The sequence below is a fragment of the Phyllostomus hastatus genome, unplaced genomic scaffold (genome assembly GCF_019186645.2).
Source record: "Phyllostomus hastatus isolate PE091 unplaced genomic scaffold, TTU_PhHast_1.1 phas_scaffold_345, whole genome shotgun sequence".
In the NCBI taxonomy this organism is placed as follows: Eukaryota; Metazoa; Chordata; class Mammalia; order Chiroptera; family Phyllostomidae; genus Phyllostomus; species Phyllostomus hastatus.
In genome coordinates, this window is record NW_025334024.1 from 24,751,219 (window position 1) to 24,763,002 (window position 11,784).

Genomic DNA, 11,784 nt, shown 5'->3' on the forward strand with positions numbered 1-11,784 from the left:
ACCCCCTACCCTGTAGAGGGCGCTACAATTTAAAGGTACAACCACTTTGGAAAACTAACAGTTTCTTAGAACGTTAAACTCACACCTACCCTAGGACCCTGCCGTTCTACTCCTAGGCATTTACCTGAGAGAAATAAAAACTCTCCCACAAAAAGCCTTGTACAAAAACCCTCACGGTGGCTGTATTCAGAATAACCCAAGCCCAGAAACAACTCAGGTGCCCATCAGCAGGAGAACGAATGACCTCTGGTCTGGCCGGACAATGGGTTTCCATTCAGTAATAACAGGGAACGAACCAGTGATCCCTGTATCGATGCAAATGGAACTCAAAAACTACTCTGGCAACAAAAAGACGGAAAAGAGCACCTGCTATGTCACTCTCTTCGTATCAAATTCAAGAACAGGCAAAGCTAATCTAGGGTGGAGAGAGGAGAGGACAATGTATTCACTGGAAGTATGGGCTGGGAAGGAAGGCACGGAATTTTTCAGGGCGCCACAAATAGCCCACACCTTGATCGTGCGTGGCAACGCACATGTAAAAGTTTATTGAGAGGTACGCTCAAGGCATATGCCCTTTACTGGATGAAATGATTCCCCAATAAAAAGATCAGTAATCTTCAAAGTAAAAAAAGTGATTCGCATCTAATAATATCACACCTGAACCTCCCAAGAACCAGGGGTAGGAAGGGCAGGTGCGGAGACTGAACTCAGGGAGGATTAAGTGACTTAAGGTGACACAGGACAGTGGGGCGGACCGGGGCCTGCACACAAGTTTGCTGATGTCAAGACCAGTGTCCTTAGGCCAAAAAGCCTCCAAGGTGAGCTTAGAAGCCTCCTCGGACCGTACGAAGAGCTGCCCAGTGAAGTCCTCAAGTGGACTCGACTGCCAGCTCTCCCACTCGGGCCTGGAAGGAACCGCACGTTCTCATTAATCAGCAGCAGCTAACTCTCAGATGACACTGTGAAGGTGGTGGGCTTGTGTACACATCTGGTTGTTTCATTTGTTATGAAACATACTGACTACTGAGTGAAAAAAAGCACCCACCCATCCTATACATCTCTCTATCGCTGCTGTTTAAAAACAGCTTTGCTGACATCTATCCACTCTGTTTATGTCAGATGCTGCGATGTGTCGCTGATGCTGCATTTGCCAAAGGAAAAGTGGATTTGATTGACAGGGCCCCGGGGTTTCTCTCTCTTCCTTTTCCATGTTCCAGATGTTTTAAACAAAACAAAACAAAACAAAACAAAACAAAACGTTGGAAGGCTTATCTGCGGGTGCAAAGTGTACTGAAGGAACTGGGGAGTGGGGGCCAGGGGGACCACGGTATGGCTTCAGTTTCTGCAGAAACTTTGCCTCTAAATAAGAGACCCCGTCTTCTTGATTGGTTCAAATTGCCCTCTGTTTTCAGGGGCGGCCTTTCAGTGGAGCCACCTGTTTTGAGACCCATCTGTCGGGGGCTCTGTTGTGGTTGATTATGAAATGTGTTTGCAGCTGGAGATTCAGGAAGAGGGGGAAAACAAACTTCAAACCACAGATGACAAAAGAAGAGTGCCCCCAAGAGGGAAAGCAGAAAACAGAACCAGACTCTCAGTTACCCCCACTCTTAGAAATCCGAGGACTTAACCCTCCTCTGAAAACCCTGAAGAAAATGATCAGCAAACAAGCATGGTAACGAGTAAGGGACGGGGTGGCTGCGACGATTCCCACAGTTCATTCTCCACCCCCCCTTTTTAAGGTTTTATTGATTTATTTTCAGAGAGAGAGAGAGAGAGAGAGAGAGAGAGAGAGAGAGAGAGAGACATGCCTGCAAGAGAGAAACATCGATCGGTTGCCTCTCACACACACCTGACCCAGGACTGGACCCACAACCCAGGCAAGTGCCCTGCCTGGGAATGAACCCACGACCTTTTGCTTTGGGATACAATGCCCAACCAATCCAACCACACCAGTCAGGGCTCATCCTCCCTTTTTTTGATGGCAAGACCCTAGAACACCTCAGTTCACGTTGGGGAGATTACCTCTTTCACATCGTGGTTACTCTTGTAGGGATAATAATAATCTACCACGAGGTGTTGTTCTGAGAATTAAATGAGTTAACACCTGTTAAGGGCTAAGAGCAGTCTTGTACATATAGTAGGCACTCAGTGTGAACTGTTCTCATTTCTGGCAAGGCCTGTTGCCACAATACTCCAGAATTAGTACAGGCTTCTCCCACCCACCAGAACAAAGCCGCCAGGTGCTCCCCATCCCGCCCGTAGGCGTCACAGGCCTTTGCAATTGAGCCTAACTCGCACCAGGCTGGAAGCCCTGAGGGCGGCGGCGTGGCGTATTCCGCCTTATGCCCACCAGGGGGCGCTCGGTCAGCGTTAGTTGAAAAAGATCCTGCAAGACCCACCAGCCAGAGCCTTCTCAGAACGCAGGCTCCAGCCCCCAAGTGATCCACCACACTGGAAGACGGAGCCTGAATTTCTCAAATAGAACTGGCACCCCCGCACTTGGCCCAAGCTGAATTTAACAGTGGCGCGGCGTAGCGGGGCAGGGCCAGCTTCTGTGTGAGGTGCTGTCTCGGTGGTCCATGTTTCTGTAACATTGCTGGATAGGGGAAGCATTCCCAGAGACTCATCTCGCCTTGGCTTAGTTTACCAGCTGGCAACGTTTAAGGAGGACCCATTGCCATCTATTTTGGCAAAAAGGGGTCTCTGCTCCCCGACTTCCGAGCATCCTCTTGGCTGAACATCTACGTGCGAGGCGCTAGTCTGGGCCCTGGGAGTGGCCCCCAGGGGCACGCCCAGTGAGCAGCAGAGATAGAGCCTGCTCCCAGGCCTTCAGAGGCCGCGTCTGACACTGGCCCCAGAACCACTGATGGTTAAATGCCTGTTCTTATTAAAGCCATTGTAGGAATCCCTGTTTGCTTCTTGGCACTTACTCTGCTGTGGGGTGGTTCTGAAATCCAGGTCGATGCCTCTCTGCCTGCCCCCTCCCTGTTCTCATTTTGTCCTTGACCGAAGGAGCCCTTACGGTAACAAGCAGAGGACATGAAATAGAGGTCAGATCCCATCCGTGCCTGTAAAACCAAGATGCGAGATCATTTTATGGCTTCCTAGGCTAAGTAAAAAATGATTGGACAATTTTTACCATCATTACAAGACCTTTTTGCAGTAACTGCAGAGTGGCTCATAAGTGGTCTCCTTGAAATAATGTCCCTATTTCCAAAGAAAGAAACTTTTAATTTGCAAGTGTGCCTTGCCTGACCTGTGTCTTATGCACACACCCTGCTGGGCACCGTCTGCAGGAAGCAAGAACGTTTCCATTAAAAAACGTCCTGCCCTCATGGAGGGTGCATTCTGTGAGGGGAGATACACAAAATGTCAGATACAAACACAGGGGGCTGGGGTGAGCTTCTGAGGTGGAGGGGGCGGGCGAAGACTTGAAGGAGACGAGGAAGGGAGCCCCGGACAGCATCTAAGGCACAGGGAATGGGCGGTGCAAAGGCCCTGAGGCAGCACATCCTTCATGGCTCTGGGGAACAGGGCTAGGCAAACGTAGCTGGTGGGAGGGAGCGAGGGGCCGCTGTGAGCCAATGTCAGGACTTTGGCTTCCACTCTGAGAGAAATGACGAGCCAGTGGGGGGTTTGAATCAGAGGAGTGACCTGTTCTCCCAGGATGCATCTGGGTGCTGTGCAGGGAACACTCCACAGTTCTGGCTGCGCTCACTTGAGTTCTCTCAAAGCTTCTTGAAACATCGCCAGTATCACTATTAAATATTATGCATATTAATATTTAATATTAATATGCATAAGTTGCAGCACCTGGTTGCTGCCCAAGAGTGACCTCTGAATAACCATTATATCTGGGCCCAGATGGACAGTACGAAGCACAAGCCTGGAAACTGAGTTGTGGGGATATTTGCCATCCTCAAGGTCAGCCAGAACACCGAGTCACCATAGCAACGGCTGACGCCCCATGACACCGAGGTTCCCAGACCTCCTTGCTGTGAACAGTCTCGGGTGGAGGAGGGGGCCCAACCTTAGGCCTATGACATCACTTTGTTTATTTCCAAGGTCAGATAACTTTGGAAAACACTGTCTTAGTGCAAGACATCTTCATTTTATGGTACCCTAGTGGGGAGTAACTATCCTCAAGTATACTGAAAAATTCCCCCAAATATCTTCACCAAATGACTGGAAATGCACTTGGTCATACATTATAAACACAGCCCAAACAGGGTCTTTAGTCAAAGAAAAGGTAGGAAAGGTGGGGAGCGCCCTAAACGCTCACACCACGGCCCTTGGAAAACTGGTGTACACCAGCTAACTGCAAACTACTTTCCCGAGGGCCCCTCGGTATACCTCTCGTGCTGTCGTGGCCGTGAGCTGAGAACTGCTAGCACCTGAGGACAGCAAATCTGGTTGTTTCAACCTTTGATGCAGGAGGGTTGTCACCTGACACTAAATGGGCCGATGGAGGCCGAGGGAGAAACGGCCTGCAATAAGTAAAAGGACCACAAGGTGGCAGCAAACACCAAGAAATGAAGTCAAGCTTTTTGCAGATTTGAACTGAAGAGCTGGGATTTACAACACCTGGAGATGGAGTACTTAGAATTCTAGGCAACCAGATTTCAATTAGGCTGCTGATTTTGGTGGGGGGAGGGGGAAACTGTATCTTGCTTTCGACTGGTCTACAATCCCCCTGACCTTATCTGGGATCTTGGTTTTTAGGAAAGCTGTACTAGATAAATGAACCGATGAATTAAACCACTTCTCAGTGGGGGGGTTATTTTTCTCCCGGAGAACATTTGGCAGTATCTGGGAATATTTTTGGTTGTTACAGCTAGGGAAGGGTTGCTGGCATGCAGTAGCTGGAGGCCTGTGATGCTGCAGAACACCCTACAACGCACAGGACAGCCCCCACAAAGAACTTTTCTGACCCGAACTGTCGATGGTGCCCAGGTTGAGACACCCAGATTAAACCAACGAAGTCCTGCCCCTGGTGCAGGGAGACAAGGCTCCTTGGGTCTCATCTCTCTGTAGCCTGGCCCCTGACCCGGGTCTGACACGGAGGAATCACTCAGGAACGCGACAGCCCTGAATTGTACGAGAATACAGGAAAATAGACCACATCGCTGCCCCCCCCCCAAAACTGACAGTCTCTGGGGGCTGAAAGGACAGACACCCACCTGGTGGGTGAGGTCATAGAAAGGGGGGAAGAGGACCAACAGAGATTATAATGGGGTGGGGCTGTCACTCGTTGGAGAATGTGGCTCTCAAGGGGCTCTCTGCTGCCGTGCAGGACAGGGAGGATGAAAAGGGGTGGGGCCAGTCCCCGAAGGATGAGCAGAATTTGGGGAGGTGGAGGGGACACGGGCCAGAGCTAGCATTCCAGAGGACGACACCCTGACCAGGAGTTGAAGGTTGGCCAAGTCTTGCTCTCTGACTTTTGTTGGCGCCATACAATATGTTTCTTTTTTCTTTTAATACAATTTTTAAATCAAAGTGAAAGATACATGACCGGACCACCGTGGGCTGGGGCTGCAATGTGACCGCCCGGGAGGGGGTGCTGTGAGGACGGCCCCAGGCCATGCACGGGAGGAGGTTCTCCAGCACTTGTTCACCTTGTGACCTTGTGTCTGCGCCATTGTCCTTTCCAAATAATTGTTTTTTATTTCGGGAGAAGCGCATGAACTCATGCACCTGTCAAAGGAAAACAAGTCAGGACACAGGAGGCATGTCTGAAGCCCCCGTGGTCTTTTACAGTGCTGGGTGAGCCTCCCCACTTTATATCGGCAGACTTCGGAATCAATGTTAACCTGGCAGAAAGCCACAGAGCTCTGGTTAATAATATCTGCCATTTATTGAGCGCCTACTGTATGCTGTGCATGGTGTTATTTAGGCGTCACGATCCCATTTGGTGGATGAATAATCTGCGCAACGTCACACAGGTGGTAAGGGGCATGACCGGACATAGACCCAGGGCTGGCGTTCTCCGTGCCCCACGCGCTTGCCTCTTAGCCAATAAACCTCTCTCCGCAGCGCACCGGGAAGCTGTGGAGGACTAAGCCACCACAGGTGGGGGCATTCCAGGGCCCACCACTTGGAGCGCTCCGGGCTGAGCGCAGGTGTCCCCGGCAGTAGGAAAAATGCTGTCAGCAGCTCAGCAAGAACGCTCTTTTCTCACTCTGCCTCCGCACGCCTTTGAGAAGAGACAACAAACGGGGAAACTGAGGCTCCAAGAGCAGAAGGAACTGGCCTGAGGCCAGGCCCCTGAGAGGGTGTGAATCAAGGTTGGGACACTGATCTCCGGACGCCTGTGTCCCTAAGTGTGCCTCTTAGCCCGGGGATTCCAGCAGCTGGAGCTCAGGCTCCGGGACGGGCCATTCAAAGCACCTGCCCATTGGTACTCTCTGCTCGCTAAAGAGTCGAAAAGCCCGTGGGAAACGGGCTTGAGGGAAAGAATGTAATCATTGCACTGAGAATCCAGGTGCATCTTGTTCCCGCCCACTGGACGTGGGTGCTCCAACGATGACGCCAGGACCCTCTCTCCCGGGTCTTGGCCCTGCTGTCCTCTGTTGGCGTCACACTCAGGGGAGTTTTCTCCACGTGGTGGCTTCCAGTAGCTTAGCAACCCCCATAGACACACAGAGCATCCTTTGCTCCAGAGTTCCAGCAGATGCCTTAGAATTCACTCTCATTGGCCTGAATTGGGTCATGTGATCCCTGCCCATCACTCTGATTGGCCGGGATTGGGTTGTGGACTGGTCTTTGGGGGAGAGGCAGAGTCAGCCCCGTAGAGCCACGCCGAGTGAGTGGTTGGGGGTCGTTCTGCACCGCGGGATGAGGGCCCCGTGACCGGAAGATGCATGTAGTAGCTTGACTTATTCATGAGAATGGCACGAGTGATTTCTTTGCAGTTTTCAAATACTAAAAGAACATTTGCTCAGTTTTGTGCTTTTTATAGTGTAATGGTTACACATTTCAGGTCTGATCTGCATGATTGACAGTTACTGCCCCGCGGTCCTGAGTCTAGACAATCAGCAAACGATAAACCAAGCCCTGTTCCTCTTTGGAGAGTGTTGACCCTGCCCCACCTCGAGCTGCCAGGGCGGCTGCCGCGGTGCGGAGTGGGGGGCGGATCACCACGATGCGGCGTTACACAGCATGTTCGTCCGCGCATTGGGGGTCCAGTGGCGGGATCCTCGTTATTTTCCTAAATTGTGTTATTTCCTCTAAATGTCCTCTATGTTATAATTTATAGTAAATAGGTGCACTCGTGTACGTAAACACAATTTATTTCCACCGCTCAGGGCTGTCCCCGGCCCGACACCAGGGAGGTACCCGTGCCAGAATCGGTGACCAGCCCCCATCACAGGGGTCCCTTGCTGTTTCACCCTCTATGGCTCCACGATATCGGAAAAGGATCGAGGCGCTCTTTCCATCCCTAAGCCTTTTCTCACATTCTCCCTCCGTCAGGGCGGGGGTGGGCGGGAGGGCTGGGAGGAGCGCCGAGGGCCTTGTGCACATGCGCTCTTGGGGCAGTTTCCCTCTAAAGGAGCTGGGCTGTGGGGATGTTGCCCCGACTTTTCACTGCCCCGCCTCAGCCCCCACCCTGGAGCGCACAGGGCCCCACGCCCTGTGACTTTAGGGCTGTGAGGACCTCATCCACTTGAGGCACCAACTCGGAATCCCTGCCAGGAAAGTGAGTTTCCCAGGCCTGACAGTGGCATGCCCCAAGGGCAGGTGGGAAAGACTTCATTCCCAAAGAAAACACCACTCACCCAGGGATGTGTCTCGTGTCTGGCAGGCCCAGGCAAGAGGGAATGTGGCCCAGGATGGGGGGGAAATGCAGGCCCGGTCCGGTTCTGCTCTCAGGGCCTCGGGGCCTGGGTGTGGGCCTGCGATTACCTGGAGGAAGCCCCTGGTCCCACCCACCTCTTCTCCAGACTCCCTGGTTACAACCAGTGGGATTAAACTAGGGTCAAGGGTAAAGTTTGAGGGCTTTGGGACCAGGTGTGGTAAGGGGGCAGGAGCGAGGAAATGCCATAGGGTTGAGTTGCAAGGTCCACAGGCCTGGACTCGGGGCCCAGAGGATCCAGAGAAGGAAGGGAGGGAGGAGTGGGGTTCCTCCAGGCCTTCTCGTCAGACTGAATCACACATTCTTCCGGAGGCTTCCACACCTCTGTCTGAGCTCGTCTCCCACGCGGCCCGTCCCAGGGTCGGCGTGCAGTGGAGCCACCCTCCTGAAGGCAGGCGCGTTCAGCAGCTGCATCTAGACGTGAAAAATAAATGTTTTCTGACTGCAACGGGGCCTTGAAATGAGACCTCCTCTGACGAAGGGCTGGGATCTTATTTATCCGTCATCTTCCCTCTCTGTGCCCAGCACAGTGATTTACATACAGGAGGGGTCCAATAGATGCTCCTTGAATCAAATCCAGAGCACTTAATGATCGCTCACTGATCGTCAGGCCTAGCCTACAGAGAAGAAGCACTTACGAAGCCCCTATTCTGTGCCAGAGACCGTGCTAGACACACTTAACCTCACGACAGCCCTGTGGAGTAGGCACCACTGTTGTGCCCCTTCCCAGATGGGATGTGTGCGGCCCAGACAGGCCACAGAACTTGCCTATGTAGTGGGGCTACGGTTCCAGCCGGGCGGTCTGGCTGCAGAGGCAACACGTGTAATGGCTTTCCCAGTCACGCTGGGCGTTCACTTCTGGGGTTCCAGAGGGCATTCTGATGCAGCCACGTCAAATTAGAACAGCACGATTATGAATGTCTCCAGCAGACATCCATAACGGTTATGCCCCGCCCACCCTTGGGGAGACGGGGACCCGGAGACAGAGTGAAGCTGCTTCTGTGTTTGTTGGAGCAGCGGAAACATCGTGTCCCCGTCCGGAGAGGTTTGGCAGCTGTGGTTCCCGAGGGCGAGGGTGGGGTTGGGAAAGAGCAGTAACCTTGGCACCAGGAGGCAGAGCCGCATCACACTCCTGCTCCAGCCCCGCGAGGTCTCTGCCAGACTTTCTGGGCAGGAAAAAGCGGCTGGGACGCCAGCCCACCCACTCCACCGTGGTTTTCATAGTGTGAGCCCCCGAGGAGGCTTGGGGCGCCCCCTTGGCCTGGATTGCTCTCTACGAAGCCACTCATCACACCCTGCACGGCAAGGCCTGCCTGTCCCAGACAGACAGGAACCGGACCCCTCCAGCTTCCCCCGGCCACCAATGCCACAGCCCCATGTGAAAGGTTTTGGCTTCAAATACCCACTCGGGCAGAAACACTTCCCGGCAGCAGCTCACTGCGTTTCACCACATGCTTCCCTGGCGCTGTGTCAGCGGGGTGCAGCCCGTTTTAGACCTGAGAAATCAGGTGGGGTGGGGGGGCTGGGAGGGGGAGTGGGGTGGTGGCTTGGCACCCTCGTACCTTGCCAAGTGACTCAGCTGCATACCCAGGTTAGGAAGTCATTGCGATGAACGAAGCACGTGGCCTCCACCCCACTCTCCAGTGTACTTGAACTACAGCCCTCCCACACGCCCAGATACACTGGCCTTGTATCTCCTGCACTCATCAGCTCTGTCCGGAGCAGGGCCTTTGCTCCCTCAGTGCCAGGGTCTCTCCACGCAGGCTCACCCCCATGGCGTCCTCCGTCTTAGCCTTTTTGTTCTCCTGTGCAGTAATTGTCTCTCCCCAGCAGCCTATAAGTTTCATGCCGCCTCACCAATGAGAGCCCATTGCTGGCGTATTCAGTAGGTGCAGCATAGATGGTGCACCAATGAATACACAGAGTGACACAGATACGCAGAAAGGGCAGGGACCAGTTAATTCTAGGGGTGGTAGAGAAAATGCTCACCAAGGGGGAGCCAAGGGCAGGCCAGACAACAGGAAGGGTTTCGCCCGCCCCCACTTACTGTGCCAGCCCCCTCCAGCCCTCTCCACCCCCCTCCAGCCGGCTTCCCTACAGCCCCAGGGGACCCAAGTCCCATATTCCCAGAACACCATCAGGAACGTGGAGCCAGAAGTGTATAGATAAGTTTATTGTCATTTGGGTATTTCATACAAAAAGGAACATAGCAATCAGTTCAGGGTTTATGAAAAAAAAAAAAAACATTGAAAAATCCAGGTTTGTACACGTTGCTCTATTTACAGCGGGGAGCAGGCTCCCCCCAACATCACGCACAGCAGCTGCACTTGTCCGACGCTCCTTTGCAGACGCAACCCTGGGCGCACTTGGCACAGCCCGCGGGGCAGCAGGTGCAGCAGCCTGGGGACAGCAGTGGAACAAGAGGTCAGAGATGGCTTCGCCAGGCACCTCCTCGCCCAGCCCAGCAGCAGGCCTGGTGCAAGCTCCTCCCAGCCCCAGACGCGCCCCGGGGTTCGAGATGGCACGTACTGTCCTGGGGCTACTGGTGGCACCTTCAGAAAAGGGCCCACCCCCTAGGAGAAGGGGGTCCTGCCACCTGGAGTCCAGACGGGGCAGGAAGCCTGGAGAGGCGGTGCCAGGGCCTGGGGTGGGGCGGGGTGGGAGTCAGCCCCCAGCCTCCTGGAACCACGGAGTGAATGAGGTGAGCGAAGTCCTCAAGATCAGAGTGGGGGTGGGGGGGGCGGTCAGGGGAGCTCTGGGCTGGCTCCACAGGAAAGGGCTGCAGGGGCAGGGCAGGGAAGCCAAGTTCAAGTGCTTCGAGTGCTCAGGATACTAGAGGGGTCAGAAGGCTACATTGGGAGACAGATTCTAGTTCTGGCTCCTCTTGACACTACGTGGTGACTTCTCTGGACCTTAGTGTCCTGTTCTAGGATGAGAGGTTGGACTCAACTGCCTCTTAGGCTCTCTCAGCTGATTCTGACTCAGTTGCTAAGGGAAGGGGGCGGGGCAGGGGGGCTGGGGGTAGAGATGCAGGGGTGTTGGTCTGCTGCAGCCCGCTGAGCTAGGGGCTCCCTCCTCTGACTTAGCCCCGCCCCCAGGTTCCCAGAGAGGGCCCCTCACTCACTCTTTTTGCAGGAGGTGCATTTGCAGTCTTTGCACTTGCAGGAGCCAGCGCAGGTGCAGGAGCCACCTGGGGGGAGGAGAAAGTGGGCAGTGAGATGTGTGATGCGGAGGAGACAGCAGCTGGACACCAGTCGCTCCCTGCACTTCCCCCCTCCATACACTCACACACACCCCTGTGAGGACCCCGCACTGGGAGCTCCTGCCCCACTCAGGACATGTAAAGACAAGCCTCACTTTCTCTCTCTTAGTACCAGGAAAATAGGTTCCCTCCAAATTTTACCCCAAAGGGAGATCCAGGCTCCAGACACAGCCCCGGTGGTGGACTGGGCCTGGGGCCAGGGTCGCATGTCCTGAACCGGCAACAGGCCATGTCCCCACCTCCCTGGCAGGTCCGAGGCCTGGGCAGAGCACTGGGTCCCAGTCCAGCAGCCCCCCACCCGCTGGCGGACCTGGAGGACGGCCGCGTGGAGCCTCAGCACCCTCAACTCAGAAACAGAGGCAGAGGGGCACTGGGAATGCTCTCAGAGGCTTGGCTAGGAGGGACACTAGCTAACTACAGGAGCCCCTACAGCCAAGATCGAAATACTCCTTGCTCCAGGTCCAGCCCGAGGACACTGGTCCTATGCCTGGAAAAGGAGCAACCTAAGGCCAGAGCGCGGGGAGGGAAGGATTCGTACCAGTGGAGCAGGAGCAGTTGGGGTCCATTTCGATCCGAGTTGAGGCAGCGGGTCCAAAGCAAGAGGAGAAAAGGCACTCGTGCTCGTCTGCTTGTCCGCAGCGTGGTGGCGCCTAGGAGCCCGCGAGCTCCC

At 54.3% G+C, this 11,784-nt stretch overlaps 1 protein-coding gene across 1 annotated transcript; it reads right to left on the reverse strand.

Annotated features, from left to right (window-relative positions):
• Positions 1-10,010: 10,010 nt before the first annotated feature.
• On the reverse strand, positions 10,011-11,784 carry LOC123805748 (metallothionein-2A-like). Its single transcript, XM_045818475.1, has 3 exons — positions 11,653-11,784; positions 10,977-11,042; positions 10,011-10,252 (listed from the first exon to the last, which is right to left on the reverse strand). Exons 1-3 carry the CDS (start codon positions 11,678-11,680, stop codon positions 10,161-10,163), a joined length of 186 nt encoding a protein of 61 aa, XP_045674431.1. The 5' UTR covers positions 11,681-11,784; the 3' UTR covers positions 10,011-10,160.

Bases quoted from the DNA above. Each gene is read 5' to 3' on its own strand.
- LOC123805748 (XM_045818475.1), bottom strand. From the start codon at position 11,680: ATGGACCCCAACTGCTCCTGCTCCACTG. The intron at 11,043-11,652 runs GTACGAATCCTT...TCCTCCCCCCAG, and splicing joins CAACTGCTCCTGCTCCACTG to GTGGCTCCTGCACCTGCGCT. The intron at 10,253-10,976 runs GTGAGTGAGGGG...TGCTGTCCCCAG, and splicing joins ATGCACCTCCTGCAAAAAGA to GCTGCTGCACCTGCTGCCCC.